A 17,183-nucleotide genomic window follows, 5' to 3' on the forward strand; every position below is an offset into this window, starting at 1 on the left:
ATCCCTCGATTTGAATGGGGCTTCGTAATTTGCACACCTTTCATAATAATTTCACTTTAAATAAGTTTACGGATCGCTCGGCGTGTTAAAACGCTCTTTATGGGCAATGAATTACACAGACTAATTATTAGACGATGCGAGAGAAAAAAAATTAACTCCTAAGTTACCGACACCGTTCCGGCGCCCGGCTCGCATTGCGGCCCTCCGCTTCGCTCCGGGGCAATGGGCCGGATCGCTCGGCGTGTTAAAACGCTTTTTAAGTGCAATGAAAATTGGTATCCATTTCGTAAAAATAAATGAATTGTCCGTGTAGTGTCAATAACTATTTACGTTGACGTAAGACGTGAAATAGTAATTTCTGCAGCTAGTTGCGAAAAGTGGTAGTTTGTGTCACTAGATGTAATGTTATCAAACGTGCGAAGCGAGCGAAGCATGTGACAAAAACTACCACTTTCACAACGTGTTGCATACAACGTTTTCTGCAACCAGCTGCGAAAAATGAACTTTTGAAAATTGTTACACTGCGATTATATATCTCAATAGCCGAATGGTTAGAGGTGTTGCTCGATAAGCATTGGGTTTTGGTGTCCATTTCACCACTAGTGACGAAAAGCATATATGAAAATCCATTTCACCAAAAATAGATAAAAAATAAAAATAGAATAAATTTGCTGTTGCAAATCAATAGAATTGCTGTTAAAAAATAGCTAAACTAAACAATTAATTTTGCTGATGACGTATAAATAAATTTGTTGACAAAAGTATTAACTTTGCTGATAGAAATAAATAAATTTGCTGCTAAAAAATAGCTAAAAAAATATTTAATTTTGCAGATTGCAAAAAAATAAATGTGCTGACAAAATAAGATTAAATTTGCTGCTTCAAAAAAATAAATTTGCAGACGAAGAATTAAATTTGGTCACAATAGCAATAAATTTGCTGAACTAAAAGAATAAATTTGCTGATAAAAAAAATAATTTTGCTGCAAAAAAAGAATAATTTTGCTGCAAAAAAAGATTTCCCTTTTTTTTTTAAACACTCTCTAAGAGTTGGAATTTTTTCCCCTAAAATAGTTACTGCACCACATACACGAAAAATTTCGAAATGTTTAAAAGGCCAACATATGCGTCCTCAGCACCTCTACCAATGACCATAATTTCAGATAAATGCGTTACGTATTGTCGGTGATATGCAACAAAAACTATTTTGGCTACCCTACTGCAGACCATTTTTTCGTGATTTCTAGCGTGAAAACATAATTTCTTCAAAGATTTTTTCTTGCTGCAAATGACTCATCAAGGTCCACTGAATCATTTAATGCATAGCTTTTAAAAATCGCCGATGGCTTGTTTTCTTGTTCCATACGACTTGTTCGAAGTTTTGGCAAATTGACTCTTAAGGCTACTAAAATTCTCCTTCAGTCCGCCGTCCGCGCTGTCATTTAGATATAGTTCCTATTAATAAAGAATATTTTGCTGTTTCATCAAACAACAACGTCACCCAGAATGCAATCTTACTTCAATCGACAACAACTTTTCTGAATAATGATATAAAAATGTTTTGTGCCACCGAGAATTGAAATACGACGGATTTCAATATCGATAACTAGATTGAAATGTCCAAAATTACAACACCCGTTTTCATGGCTTATTACAACACTCAAACCAGTGTTGAAATGAAATTCGTATGAGTTATTACAGCATTCGTTTTAAAAAAATGCAAAGCAACGTGATCGATCAAATTCGAAGAGTGATTGTTTATAATGAAAATTCTGAATTTTTGTACATTTGTCTATTTCAATTCTCGGTTGGCACAAAGCATGATGTGTTACACGTATTGTAATGAGATTTTTTCAGCACACGACCCAATTTTCCTTACTCGCTCCGCTCGTAAGGAAAACTTGGGTCTAGTGCTGAAAAAATCAACATTACAATACTTGTAACACAACATACTATTGTTTTTACTGACCGTTCTAGAATCGATAAAGGAAGTGATTTCTTTTCGAATCTCCCATTACTATATAAACAGAGGTACAATCTGGAAAATGTAGTTCGTCAGTAAAGTTGTGCTCTAGTAAAGTGTAAAGATCAAACAGTGAAACTTTAAATTGAAATTATGGTGCAGTTTAGGCTAACGATTGTTGCGTTGATATTTGGTGTGCTTCAGGTACAAAAGATTCATTTTACAAGATAGTCCCGTTCTTCAATGATTTACAATGAATTTAAATATTCGAGGTGTGCACAGCCAATCCCATTTCTACTGAAGAAGAATTCGATTTCACGAAACTATTCTCAGCCGATGAATTACAGCGTGCAAAGGATGCTGGATTCCCATTCGAACGATTAGTTAAAGTAATGTTGAACGATGGTCTCACATTCGATGAAATGATTAAATTACATCAATTGCAAACCGGCACGGAACGACCGAAGAACGCGTACCCTGGTTGTAAAATATTGGTTCCTGAACTAAAAATGGCAGCAAATTTTACAAGCGCTCAGGAAGAAAACGTACAGAAAATACTTCAAGTCGCAGCGCGTTTGGAACAACACGATGTTATGAGATTTCCTGTAATTTTTTGAGTTTTTCTTCCTGCAGAGAAATTGAACACTTTCAATGATTCGCTTTAACATGTTTTCAGCGAGTGACAGCTTGCTTGTATTTTGGTGAACCGGATGTGTTTGATATGAAGGCTGATTCATTCGGCTTACCGTTAGTTCCTTACATGGAAATGCGTTACATGACAATGAAAGCCGAAAAAGCTAAAGGCACTGATCGGGTTAAAGTTGTTGTGAGTCTTGCTCGTTGGTTGATCGTTTCCGAATTTTCATATCTTTCTTTCGTTAATTAATAACAGAAACAAATGTGCTGCCTAAATAAACACCGAGATGAGGCAGTCATGTTGAATCAATCGACATTCGCTGGATTACCCGATGGAGAAATGAAGGATTTTGACGAATATTGGGATCAATACGAAATTGCAAATACATTGAAATCATTTGTAATATTGCCCTACGTTGTCCGTAGCTTTTCGGTTATGAAAAACAAAAATATTTCTTTGCAGGAAAACATCTGTGAATTCCTAGATACCAAAGATCAGACTAACGACGAATGCATGGTAGCCATACCAGTACCAAATGATGCAGTTCAGGAATAGATTGACATGTATTTAGCCAATAATTAGAAATAAATAAATGTAGACAATGGTCGCAATGAAAAAAAAAGATTTTTTCTATAACAACATATCATTTCTTTCGTAGTTAAGCCTTACCCTAACCGTGTTATACAACACTCGTAATGGGTGATTTCACCCAGCAAGGTTATATTAGATATTTGTGCCACCGAGAATTGAAATACGACTCTTTTCAGCACTCATTTTAGTGTTGTAAAGTGACTTATTTCAGCACCCGTTTCATGGGATATTTCAACACTCAAAGCAGTGTTGTTATGGAGTTTGTATGAGTTATTACAACATTCGTTTTAGAAAATGCAAAGCAATATGATCGATCAAATTTGAAGAGTGATTGTTTACCATGAAAATTATGATTTTTTGGGCATTTGTCTATTTCAATTCTCGGTTGGCACAAAGCATGATGTGTTACACGTATTGTAATGTTGATTTTTTCAGCCCACGACCCAATTTTCGTTACTCGCTCCGCTCGTAAGGAAAACTTGGGTCTAGTGCTGAAAAAATCAACATTACAATACTTGTAACACAACATACTATTATGCTACTAGATCTGTAAAACGGTAAAATCGAGATACCGGTTTCAAATTCTAGTAGCGTAATATATATTATCTGTCTAGAACGATAATCTCGAGCTTATCCCTCTAGGGAGTTTTTGTTTATCTCGATATATCTGTACTCGACAGATAAAATATGATATGCACCTATTGCCAGACTGTTATTTTGACGTGTAGGCATTATGACCCACGCCTTCGGCTAGGGCAATAATGTCCTACACGTCAAAATACCAATCTTGGCAACAGGTGCATAATATATAAAACTCTACTCTACTCGAGTTGAAAAACCCCTAAACGAAAAAGGAATCCGAGCTGCCCTTTTTAATATAGTTTTTCATGCAACCGAGTGATAAAGGCACTAAATGTGTTGGCATGCGGCCTCGAGTGACAGTACGCATCCTGTGCCTGAAAAATCATTTATAAGTCTGTTGCATAGAACGTTTTCCTTCGAAAGTTTCTCATTTCGTCACTGAGTTAAGCAACAGAATACTTTGCTGTTTCATCAAACAGCAACGTCAACCAGAATACAATCTTATTTCCAATAAATAACAACAACAACTGATCGCTATAATGATCTCAGAATAATTTGTTTGTGACCTTTCTAAGATCGATAAGGGAAGTGATTTCTTTCTAAATCTCTAACAGCTATATAAACAGAAGTAGAATCTGGGAAATGTTTATTGTCAGTAAAGTTGTGCTCTAGTAAAGTGTTGAGATCAATCAGTGAAACTTTAATTTGAAATTATGGTGCAGCTTAGACTAACGATTGTTGCATTGATAATTGGTGTGCTGCAGGTATAAAAGATTCATTTACACAATAGGCGCGGACATCAATGATTTACTTTGAATTTAAATAATCGAGGTTTGCACAGCCAATCCCATTTCTACTGAAGAAGAATTCGATGTGACGAAACTATTCTCAGCCGATGAATTACAGCGTGCAAAAGATGCTGGATTCCCAGTTGAGCGATTAGTTGAAGGAAAATTACAAGATGGTCTCACATTCGATGAAATGATGAAATTACATCAATTGCGAAACAGTGCAGGACCGAAGAAGACGTCCTCACCTCAATCTATGGTTTGATGAACAAATAACCAAGAAAAATGAACAGTGTCCCTAAGTTCCGTTTCCGTTTCAAGTACCCTGCTTGTCAAATATTGGTTCCTGATCTAACATTCCCAGAAAGTTATACAGGCGCTCAGGAAACAAACATACTGAAGTTAGTTGCAGCCACTGACCGTTTGGAGGGCAGACAGGATCATATTAGATTTGTGGTACATTTTTTCCTGCTGTAATCGGGCATAGGAACAGTGTCCAATGACTCGTTTTGATATCATTTCAGCGAGCGTCAGTTTGCACTTATTTAGGTCAACCGGATAAGTTTGATACGGAGGCTAATTCGTTCGGCTTACCATTGGTTTCTTACATGGAAATACGTTACATGACAATGAAAGCTGAAAAAGCTAAAGGCCCCGATCGTGTTAAAGTTGTTGTGAGTCTTGATCACCGTTTCCGACCGTTAAAATTTTGATATCTTTCTTTCGTATAAATTTATATAAGAAACAAATGTGCTGCCTAAATAAACACCGAGATGAGATGGTCATGTTGGATAAATCAACATTCACTGGCTTACCCGATGGAGACATGAACGATTTTGACGAACATTGGAATCAATACGAAATGGATGATACATTGAAATCATTCGTAATATTGCCCTACGTTCTCCGTCGCTTTTCGCTTATGAAAAACAAAAATGTTTCTTTGCAGGAAAACATCTGCGAATTCCTAGATACCAAAGATCAGACTAACGACGAATGTGTGGTAGCCATACCAGTACCAAATGCTGCAGATCAGAAATAGATTGATATGTACTTATAGGTCGTAATTAGCAATAAATAAATGGAGACAGTTGCCGCAATGAAAAAAAGTTTATTAAATTGGAAAGTGCCGCAGCTGCGGAACCTGAAATGATAATTTATTTCCATACGATGATTGTTTTGCGCCTCTTCCAACGCCAAACCTGATTTTGGTGTCTGACTACGGCATTAGTTTGAAGGCACGAATCGTAAAATTTCTTACACTCCTAAAACATGTCCACTCGTACTTAGACCTTACCGTATTATACATACGAGCTCTTATAATATATTTTATATAAGAGCTCGTATGTATACACTTGTAGGAGGTGATTTCAGCCAGTAAGGTTATACTGTTACTGATTGAATCAAGGAAAAATATATCAAGCGAAAAGCGTCTTATCTCATTGAAAATTTGCAACGTTTCACCGTTTGTCATTACATTAATCGACAATGATAACTGATCGGTAATCAGATAATTTTTTAACGATAGTTTGTTGTTACTGAAAAACTTGTGACCTTTCTACAGTACTTAATATATGGAAGGGAAATTCGCAGTGGTATATAGGTCAGAAAGTTGATAACAGAACAGATGGCGACAAGGCTGAAGCAACGCCATCAGTTATCACTTCTCTAATATAGACAGAGCTACATTTTAAAAAAGTCACAAATCTTTTATTAATCGAAGTACGGAGGTGCGGGAAATTAAATATTTACAGCAATGTTTTCAGTATTCGTTCAAATTTACTCAAATTTTATCATTCTTTGTTAACTATTTTACCTTTGTTTTATAAAGAAAACTTTGCAAAAGGGAGAAAAAAGGAAAATTCGACATATTTTCTGATTTCGGAGTTGTTGCGGTTTCTAAAATATTCCAGACAAATATGTTTAGCAAAGGAAAATCCAGATAAAAAATCCAGATTATCACTTGTTTCATGAAATTCTTGTGAAATTAATTTCCTGTGCCAAAATTTTCCAAATAAATTTACCAAAAAAATGCCACAATTCTCCTTCAATCGAGCTGAAAAACTCCTAAACAAAAAAGGAGTCCGGGCTGTCATTTAGTTATAAACCTTTTTCAATCAAGAATATTTTGCTTTTTCATCAAACAGCAACGTCAACCAGAATGCAATCTTATGTCCATGAAAATGCTACAATCAACAACAACAACTGATCGGGTGTGATGATGTAACCAGAAATTGTTTGTGACCTTTCTAAAATCGATAAGGAAAATTATGTCTTTTCAAATCTCCCATAGCTATATAAACGGAGGTACAATCTGGGAAATGTTGCTTGTAACTAAAGTTGTGCTCTAGTAAAGTGTTGAGATCAATCAGTGAAACTTTAAATTGAAATTATGGTGCAGTTTAAACTAACGATTGTTGCATTGATAATTGGTGTGCTTCAGGTACAAAAGATTCATTTACACAATAGGCCCGGACATTAACGATTTACTTTGAATTTAAATAATCGAGGTTTGCACAGCCAATCCCATTTCTACTGAAGAAGAAAGCGACGTGGCGAAGCTATTTTCAGCCGATGAATTACAGAGTGCAAAAGATGCTGGATTCCCACTTGAACGATTAGTTGAAGGAAAAACCATCTATGGTCTCACATTCGATGAAATGATTAAATTACATCAATTGCGAAACAGTAACGCACCGAAGAAGACGGTCGCCCCTGAAGATATGGTTTGATGTAGAAATAACCAAGAAAAATGATCAGTGTACCTAATTTCCGTTTCCGTTTTAAGTATGCTTTTTGTGAAATGTTGGTTCCTGAACAAAAGCTGCCAGCAAGCTATACAAGCGCTCAGGAAGCACACTTCCCGGAGCTAGTTGCAGGAGCAAATAATTTGGTGGACAAACATGATCATATTAGATATATTGTAATTTTTGCATGTTCTTTTGTTGTCATGCTGCAGAGTAATAGTTCCGTTTGAAATCATTCAGCTAGCGGCAGTTTGCAGTTATATAGGTGAACCGGATGTGTTTGATACGGAGGCTAATTCGTTCGGCTTACCATTGGTTCCTTACATGGAAATGCGTTACATGACAATGAAAGCTGAAAAAGCCAAAGACACTGATCGGGTTAAAGCTGTTGTGAGTCTTGATCTTTTGTTGATCGTTTCCGAATTTACATTTTTCTTCGAACTTTTGATATATTTCTTTCGTACATTTATATCAGAAACAAATGTGCTGCCTAAATAAACGCCGAGATGAGATAGTCATGTTGGGTCAATCAACATTCACTGCATTACCCGATGAAGAAATGAACGCATTTGAAGAACATTGGAGTCAATACAAAATTGCAAATTCATTGAAGTCATTTGTAATATTGCCTTACGTCGTCCGTAGCTTTTCGGTTATGAAAAACAAAAATGTTTCTTTTACAGGAAAACATCTGCGAATTCTTAGATACCAAAGATCAGACTAACGACGAATGTGTAGTAGCCATACCAGTACCAAGTGCTGCAGATAAGGAATAAGTTGATATGTACTTTTAGTACGAGGTCATAATTACCAATAAATAAATGGAGACAGTTGTCGCTATAAAAAAATTTATTAAATTGTAAAGAAGACGGTTTAAGCAGTGCCATATGAAGCGCTAGGGGTTGCATCTCCTGTAATGATCTTTTTTTAATTTTTCTCATACAAAGTTTTTGTTTCTTTTATTTCACTTCTAATGCCCCATGTAGTCTGACTACGGAACTGTCTTGAAGGAACTCCTCCTAAAATTTCTAACACTCCTAACATTTACACTCGGAACTTAAGCCTAATCACTTATTTTTGGGAATCTTATTTCTGAAAAACTAGGAAAAAATTACGGAAAATTCCCAAAAAAAACTTCGGAACTTTCCGGAATTTTTTCAGAATCTTTCAGAATTAAAATATTAAAATTCTCAAAAATAAGCCCTGGTTATATAAATAAGCACTTATACATACATTTGTGATGGGTGATTTCACCAAGCAAGGTTATAAAATACTGTAAAGTAATTGATTGATTCAAAGAAAGTTTCAAGCGAAAAGCATCTTATGTCGTTGAAAATTTCCAAAGTTTCACTATTTGTTATAACGTTATTCAACAATAACAACTGATCAGTAGTCGGATAGTGACTTAACGATAATTTGTTGTTCCTAAAAACCTTCTGACCTTTCTACAGTACATTAGGGATCTGAAATTTGAAGACAGATCTACTATTAAAAAAACAAAAACCACAACAAAAATAGTAGGAAACCTTTCAAGTGCTTTAATCACAACTCTTTCATAAATGGAAGTACTAGCACGTAGCATAATTTTACTCGATACTCGGAGAAAATTATGAAATTATGACCGATATATAAAAAAGAATTGGACTTTCGTGATAACCTTAACCATGCTTACTCTTGCTGCAAGAATCTTTCCACATCAATCTCGTCTAACAAATGAACATTTAGATTATATATATTAGTGTTTCACAGCGAATGTGAACCTAACAAAACATCCTACAATTAAAATATAGATTTACATGTGTTAAACGAAATTCTTGTGGAAACAATTTAAAAACTCAACAAATCCGAAAATATGTCGGTATCAACTTTTCCTCGAGCATACTTGTAAAATTTTGATCACTGGCTATCTATTTTCGTAACTTTTTTTTACTTTACTAGCGAACTAATGAGGCGTATCCCTCACGGGTGAAAACCTTGTCCCTTACGTGTAAAGTAAAATAGCGTACTACATCAGTGAAGTAATGAGACGACGAGATCCAGATGAGTAAAATTATCCGATGGCTACACCTCGCCATAATGATTTTATTTTAACTTCACCGAAAACAATGAATACGAAAACTTACTCCATTGCACATGGCCTGTTTTTGGTAAATTTATTTGTAAAAACTGGCAAAGTTTCCCGAAGTTTACCGAATTTATTTTTGGTAAATTTTGATAGACTTTGACAAATTATTTGGAATATACCAAAAATATGACATTAAGGCTACTAAAACGCTCCTTAAATCCAATTGAAAAACTCTTCCATGGAAAAGGAGTCCGGACTGTCATTTAGTTAGTTTATTCCCCAATCCAAAATATTTTTATTTTGCTGTTTGATCAAACAAAAACGTCAACTAGAAAGCAATCTTATGATCATGAAATTGCTACAATGAACAACAACTGATCGGGTGTGATGATGTAACCATAAATTGTTTGTGACCTTTCTAAAATCGATAAGGGAAATGAGGTATTTTCAAATCTCCAATCGCTATATAAATGGAGGTTCAATCTGGGAAATGTTGCTTGTCACTAAAGTTGTTCTCTAGCAAAGCGTTACGATCAATCAGTGAAACTTTAAATTGAAATTATGGTGCAGTTTAGACTAACAATTGTTGCGTTGATAATTGGCGTACTTCAGGTACAAAAGATTGATTTACAAAATAGGTCCGAACATCAATGATTTATTTTGAATTTTATTAATCGAGGTTTGCACAGCCAATCCCACTTCTACTGAAGAAGAAAATGATGTGACGAAGCTATTCTCAGCCGATGAATTACAGCGTGCAAAGGATGCTGGACTCCCAGTTAAACGATTAGTTGAAGGAAAATTACACTTTGGTCTCACATTCGAAGAAATGATAAAATTACATCAATTGCGAAGCGGTGCAGCACCGTAGGCGACCCCTAACGACTAACGACGAATGTGTGGTAGCCATACCAGTACCAAATGCTGCAGATCAGAAATAGATTGATATGTACTTATAGGTCGTAATTAGCAATAAATAAATGGAGACAGTTGTCGCAATGAAAAAAAAAAGTTTGTTAAATTGTAAAGTGCCGTAGCTGCGATACCTGGAATGATAATTAATTTCCATAAGAGGATGGTTTTGCGCCTCTTCCAACGCCCAACCTAATGCTTCGTTTCCTCTTACGAAAAAAGTACTCAGACAAAATTGATTTTTTTTAATTTTTTCTTTGTTTATTTGACAGCTTGCTCTTTCACGGAGTACTTTTTGTTGAGTGGAGTGGAGACTTAATTTTGGAGTCTGACTCAACAAAAAGTACTCCGTAAGAGAGCGCGCTGTCAAATAAACAAAGAAAAAATTAAAAAAATTCAATTTTGTCTCTCACACGGAGTACTTTTTTGACTTTCACAAATGGTGAAGCTATGTCTGAAAGTACTGTAACTTGAAGACGAAAGTAATTACAAATGTGACAAGCTACTATAATAGGAGTTGCCTGACCTTAAAAGGGTACATTTGCCGCTGCAACCGCACATTTGGCAAGTTCCATTACACTTATGTCACATATCGACAATCGGCTTCACGTATGCAAACAAATCCACGCCATTAGTCGCATTTTATACGTCAGAGAGAGCTTTTTTCTCCTTTGTTACGATCTGTCAGTTTTTCTATTTTGCCATTTAGTATGGAAATGAAAACTAAAATTGAGATATCTTTGCTGTTTTAAGTGGTTTTTCATATTTTTTTGGACCAAAATGTTTTAAAATGTGTTTGGAATCGATTGGCATTAACAGATTGTGTGAAAATATTTTTTTTCTATTTTATTATTTTTTTGTCATATCGCCTTCGTCTCGGATAATCATGTTCTACAATTGTCGAAAAGACAGTTACCGAAGATTGTTGCTCAAAAACACACTTGGGTAAGAAAACATCTTTAAATTAAAATCGAGATTTTTATTTATTCTATGAAATTCCTGTGGAATCAATTACAAGCCACAACAACTCCCAAATCAGAAAACATGTCCCATATTTCACTGTACCAAAATTTACCGAATTTTATTTTTGGTACATTTTGATAATCGCTGGCAAATTTTGCCAAAAAAACTACTAAAACTCTACTCAAATCGAGTTGAATAACTCTTACATGAAAAAGGAGTCCGGGCTGTCATTAAGTTATAGCCTCTTTTAATCAAGAATATTTTGCTTTTTCATCAAACAACAACATCAACCTAAATACAATCTTATGACCATGAAATTGCTACAATCAACAACAACAACAACTGATCGGGTGTGATGATGTAACCAGAAATTGTTTGTGACCTTTCTAAAATCGATAAGGGAAATGAGGTCTTTTCAAATCTCCAATCGCTATATAAACGGAGGTACAATCTGGGAAATGTTGCTTGTAACTAAAGTTGTGCTCTAGTAAAGTGTTGAGATCAATCAGTGAAACTTTAAATTGAAATTATGGTGCAGTTTAAACTAACGATTGTTGCATTGATAATTGGTGTGCTTCAGGTACAAAAGATTCATTTACACAATAGACCCAAAAATCAATGATTTACTTTGAATTTAAATAATCGAGGTTTGCACAGCCAATCCCATTTCTACTGAAGAAGAAAGCGATGTGACGAAGCTATTCTCAGCCGATGAATTACAGCTTGCAAACGATGCTAGATTACCAATTCCACGCTTAGTTGAAGGAAAATTAGACTTTGGTCTCACATTCGAAGAAATGATAAAATTACATAACTTGCGAAACAGTATGAAAGCACCGAAGACGGCCTTCCCTGAAGATATGGTTTGATGTACAAATAACCAAGAAAATGATCAGTGTAACTAATTTCCGTTTCCGTTTTAAGTATGGTTATTGTCAAATATTGGTTCCTGATCTAAAAATGCCAGCAAGTTTTACAAGCGCTCAGGAAGCACACTTCCCGAATTTAATTGCAGTCACAAACCGTTTGCAAGACAGACGCGATCATATTAGCTATATCGTAATTTTTTGTGTTTTTTTCTCCTGCTGTTATGGGGCAGAGAAACAGTGTTCAATGACTCGTTTTGATATCATTTCAGCGAGCGTCAGTTTGCAGTTATTTAGGTCAACCGGATAAGTTTGATACGGAGGCTAATTCGTTCGGTTTACCATTGGTTCCTTACATGCAAATGCGTTTCATGACAATGAAAGCTGAAAAAGCTAAAGGCACTGATCGTGTTAAAGTTGTTGTGAGTCTTGATCGTTGATTGACCGTTTCCGAATTTTGATATCTTTCTTTCGTACATTTATGTCAGAAACAAATGTGCTGCCTAAATAAACACCGAGATGAGGCTGTTATGTTGGATAAATCAGCATTCACTGGCTTACCCGATGGAGAAATGAAGGATTTTGACGAACATTGGAATCAATACGAAACTGCAAATACATTGAAATCATTCGTAATGTTGCTCTACATTGTCCTTGGCTTTTCGGTTATCAAAAACAAAAATCTTTCTTTGCAGGAAAACATCTGCGAACTTCTATATACCAAAGATCAGGCTAACATCGAATGCGTAGTAGCTATGCCAATACCAACTAATGCATGAATAGGTTGATTTGTATTTAATACTGGCACATAATTTGGAATAAATAAATCGAAATAATTGTCGCAATGAAAAGAATGTTTCTTAAATAGTAGAGAAGACGATTTCAAGCAGTTCCGTAGCCAAATAAGGCGCCGGCGATCTTCGCCCCCTGAAACATTTTTTTTATTTTTCGCATACAATTTTTTTGCGTCACTTCCTACGATTTCGGAGTCTGACTCCGATGTGCAGGCACAATTCCTAAAGTTTCTTACACTCCTTACATTTCTACGCGGAGCTGAAGCCTCATCGCTTCTTTCTGGTAATTTTAATTTTAAAAAATTACTAAAAATTCTGGAAAAAATTAAGATTTTCAGACAATTTTTCGGAACTTTTCCAGAATTAAAATTCCCGAAAATAAGCCCTTGTTATACATAGGTATATGCAAGATACACTCGTAATGGGTGATTTCACCCAGCAATGTTATAAAATACTGTAATAGAACATTATTGTGTCTCACGTAGATGGATTTGCATATATACTTTTGGGCACTAGTGCGCAAAAGTGACGTTTAGAAAGATAAAGATCCCACTCCTGTACATAAAGTCTTATTGCTAACTTGTGTCTATACTGGAATTTCGCGCATACGATGTGTTGTCAACCTCGGCGTCGCCTCGAATTGACAATTTTCACATCTATTGCGCAAAATTTCCATTTAGGCACATGTTAGCAAAATAGCTGTTTTGTTTACACGGCAATGACACATTTTCTGGCCGCAAGACAACAAAGTAATTGATTGATTTGTATAAAAATATATCAAGCAAAAAGAGTCATATCTCTTTGCAAATTTGCAACGTTTCACTGTTTGTTATAACGTTAATCAACAATAACAACTGATCGGTAATCGGTTATTGAAGAACTTGTGACCTTTCTACAGTGCATTACAGGGAAATTCGCAACGCTATTATAGTTTATAATTAAAAGTTAAACTGTTAAAAAAAATCAAAAAACAAGAACAGTAGCTAGGGAATGCAATCCCGGTACCAATCCCGGTACCAGTACCGGAAAATCTCAATCCCGAATCCCGGTATTGATCAAAAAATCCCGAGATTAGTACCGAAATTTAAAATTCAGTTTTTTCTTTACAAAATGTTGATATCGATCAACTTATATGATTCAAACTACTATGGCAATATAAGATAAACATTGAAATAAAGGATTTATTAACGTTTTTCTCTCATGTGTGTGAATTGTAGGGTATTTTTGACCCAACATGATCATAGTCGTCGGCTGCAGAAAGTACTCTATTTTACATGGAAATATTTTTACAGTTTGTTTACGTTTGTATAATACACTGTCCAGTTTCACTACTCTATTCAGAGTACCACCTATGCTTGGAGTGCGTTGTGGCTAGCCAAAATTGGTCAATAAGTGTTTAAAATCTTTCTGACAGTAGTTGAATTTGTTTGAGAATGGAGACAACCTCAGCCTTCTTTTATCAAAAGCATATGGGTGTCTGCCGCTCATCAAACCAACGAGCGTTGTCACTAATTAACGCTCTCGGCAAGTCGGTCTTCTGTCACTTTACACGATTTATATTTTCAAAGGCAGCGTGCTTGAAAATTTAAATTACCTAACAAATCAATTAATTTTTAATCACAAAGCACAAAAATTTGCGATTGTGAAGACAACAAGTCCCACAACCTTTACGTTCAAGATTGAACGATGACACATTGAGTGCATTGCGCTTTCTTAGAGCATTTTCCAAAAAGAAAATTGAAATTTTCAATGTGACATCTACGCTGTTGCAAGCATAAATTTAAGTAAGTTACCCCAAGGCTGTATACTTTGTGGAGGTCACGCAGATCGCCATTTTATTAGATACGCGGGAACACACCTTTTCTATACAAACAAATTCACCAAAATTGAATTTGTATGGCGTGGTGAATTTTTTGTATGAAACGTGGTGTGTAACCCGCGTATCTGCATCTGCGTGACCTCCCCAAAGTATACAGCCTTGGGGTAACTTACTTAAATTTATGCTTGCAACAGCGTAGATGTCACAGTGACCTTCACACAGCGACCTAAGTTTTCTTTTGTCCTAGCGTCAAATTTGATATTTAGTACAAAAGTAATTCGATACGTCTGTCACTGTGTGTAAGCACCCTTAAGTGTACCATTAAAAAAACTAAACAAAATGAGAATAAAAAGAAAATAATTTCTTTACTGATAATTAATCGATATCTTTTCAGTACCGGAAATCCCGGTACTGGTACCGGTACTGAGTTTCGCAATCCCGAATCCCGGGATTCGAAAATCGGTACGGGATTGCATTCCCTAACAGTAGCAAATCGTTTGAAACCTTACAAATCCCCATATAAGAAATCTTTTATAAATCCAAGTGCTAGCACATAACATAAATTTACTTAGCGACTCTGTCGATACTCGGAGAAAATTATGAAATTACTGAGATAAGGTTCCAACCAGTAGCATCACAGAAAATTCATATTCCTAATGTCTCTATTCGTTAACTTTCAGATAATGAAGTGGTTCAAAAAGAACTCCAGTGATTCGCCTCGCCTGATAAGTTTGTCACCACTTCGACATTGTGACACAATATTGCTGGACACCAACAATACCGAAAACGAAATCCTTACAACGAACGACGATGACGGTGATGATGACGATGACGATGTATTTGCTACCGTTTCGAGATCCAACAATACGGATGTTTGCTCAAGTAACAACAACAACAACACCACCATCAACGTTAGGAAATCACGAATAGGTAGGTTAAGATTTAGTTTAACCTATACGTGTTGTACACACATATATGTACTGTACAGATAAATTAATATTTTTTTGTGTGTTGTTTGTTGATCGGTCGGAATCAGCCTCATTGAATATTCATATATTTATATGAATGTGATATACACTTTCCATTGCAGAAATAGCCACATTTTCTAAAATGACTAATTTCAATACCAGTTAAACTTTCGTTAACATGGATACATATCAATTTTGTTGGTTTTTTTCTTCTTCTTGTTTTTTTTTCGCAAGTTCAGGTTAACTCAATATTATACTTTCGTTGTCTCTGCGATGGCAGCATAAATGTCTGCAGTCTTCATGTGCCACACTTAGTTTTATTGTGATAATAAATCATGATCTTCTGTAATGTTTATTAGCACAGCTGTATCGCTCCATGGAACGTGTTTTTTTTTCGTATCACACAAAGTGAATGTTGTTATTGAATTGGCTGTTTGTGATAAGTATTTAAGGTCCGGAACAATGAATATAGTAGAGAGTCTATTTGAAGAGCAACGTTAAAAATGAGGGGCGAAAAATTACACTTTGCTATTAATTGGGGTTTCCATTCGTCCTTTTTTAGAGTGCATGTCTCTTTCTCCTTTTAACAAAATTCTGAGAACGTTTCTGAGAATTATTTTTTTTATGAAAACATCGTTCAACCAAAAATGTTCTATCAAAAAGTTCTTTATCACACAATTTTCTCTCTCGCTCCGCTCGCGTTATGCACCGCACTATTCTTTTATCCTTCGCCATAAAAGATAATACCAACAAAAATTGAGAAATTTGAAAAAGTTGAGAATTTTTTTTTCTCAAATTTAACAATTTAACAAGTTGATGTCATTGCACTCAAAGAAAAGATAATAATTTTATTACACAGAAAATGATGTGCGTTCGTCTAAGATGTCCATTTTCCCGTAAGGAAGAAAAATATTTTCAGAACATTTGATAGGATAAAACGTTTACCGTAAAAAGCAGTCTTTATTTGAGATAACTCAAATAAAGACTGCCTTTTACGGTGGATGTTAACACTGACAAGGAATCTAATAGAAAATCATAGCGATTTATGCGCCTAATTGTACAAAGATATTTGAATCCTTGTATCCTTACACAAAAATGCTTGTAAAATCGTTGTAAATCTGCTTTGGAGTTGGAAATCCACTTCTCGCCCTCCTTTCAAAAGTAATGATCTCTATTTCGACCAGGCATCAATAACGTTATAACCGAAATGATTTCTGTTACTCGAATAACGTTATTCGAGTATCCGAATTCATTCCGTTTTCCGAATAACGTTATTCGAGTAACCGAATTCATTCCGTTTTCCGAATAACGTTGTTCGAGTAACAGAAATCATTTCGGGTAGACGTGTGCGCCGATATACGCTTAATCGGCGGCGGCGGCGGCCTGAGTGTTTAGAAGACGGTGGCGGCGCGCCAATTGCGTAAAATGTCGGCGGCGCCAGCGCGCTGACTGCGTTGAGCACTTCAAGTTAGAAGTTGATTATTTTGCC

General features: G+C 35.5%; 3 protein-coding genes across 4 annotated transcripts in view; all 3 read left to right on the forward strand.

The window, feature by feature from the left end:
• Positions 1 to 17,183, forward strand: part of LOC119085171 (tyrosine-protein phosphatase non-receptor type 13-like) — a 66,766-nt gene that overhangs the window by 36,726 nt on the left and 12,857 nt on the right. The window contains exon 3 of the mRNA XM_037195470.1: positions 15,407 to 15,656. Coding sequence (XP_037051365.1) covers positions 15,410 to 15,656 — 247 coding nt within the window. The 5' untranslated portion in view covers positions 15,407 to 15,409. The remainder of the gene's footprint in view (positions 1 to 15,406; positions 15,657 to 17,183) is intronic.
• LOC119085174 lies at positions 2,091 to 12,964 on the forward strand. Of its 2 annotated transcripts, none has more exons than XM_037195475.1 (6): positions 2,091 to 2,166; positions 2,235 to 2,481; positions 12,218 to 12,306; positions 12,386 to 12,535; positions 12,602 to 12,745; positions 12,809 to 12,964. In XM_037195475.1, the coding sequence occupies exons 1-6, from the start codon at positions 2,116 to 2,118 to the stop codon at positions 12,890 to 12,892; spliced, it is 765 nt and encodes a 254-aa protein (XP_037051370.1). In that variant the 5' UTR covers positions 2,091 to 2,115; the 3' UTR covers positions 12,893 to 12,964. The 2 variants fall into 2 exon arrangements, with proteins under 2 accessions (XP_037051370.1, XP_037051369.1); XM_037195474.1 differs by lacking the exons at positions 2,091 to 2,166; positions 2,235 to 2,481 and adding exons at positions 11,670 to 11,827; positions 11,895 to 12,110 and having other exon boundaries at positions 12,172 to 12,306.
• LOC119085173 lies at positions 6,847 to 8,155 on the forward strand. The gene is made up of 6 exons (XM_037195473.1): positions 6,847 to 7,003; positions 7,071 to 7,286; positions 7,349 to 7,483; positions 7,548 to 7,697; positions 7,783 to 7,926; positions 7,991 to 8,155. Exons 1-6 carry the CDS (start codon positions 6,953 to 6,955, stop codon positions 8,081 to 8,083), a joined length of 789 nt encoding a protein of 262 aa, XP_037051368.1. The 5' UTR covers positions 6,847 to 6,952; the 3' UTR covers positions 8,084 to 8,155.

Source organism: Bradysia coprophila, unplaced genomic scaffold (genome assembly GCF_014529535.1).
Source record: "Bradysia coprophila strain Holo2 unplaced genomic scaffold, BU_Bcop_v1 contig_94, whole genome shotgun sequence".
NCBI classification, from domain to species: Eukaryota; Metazoa; Arthropoda; class Insecta; order Diptera; family Sciaridae; genus Bradysia; species Bradysia coprophila.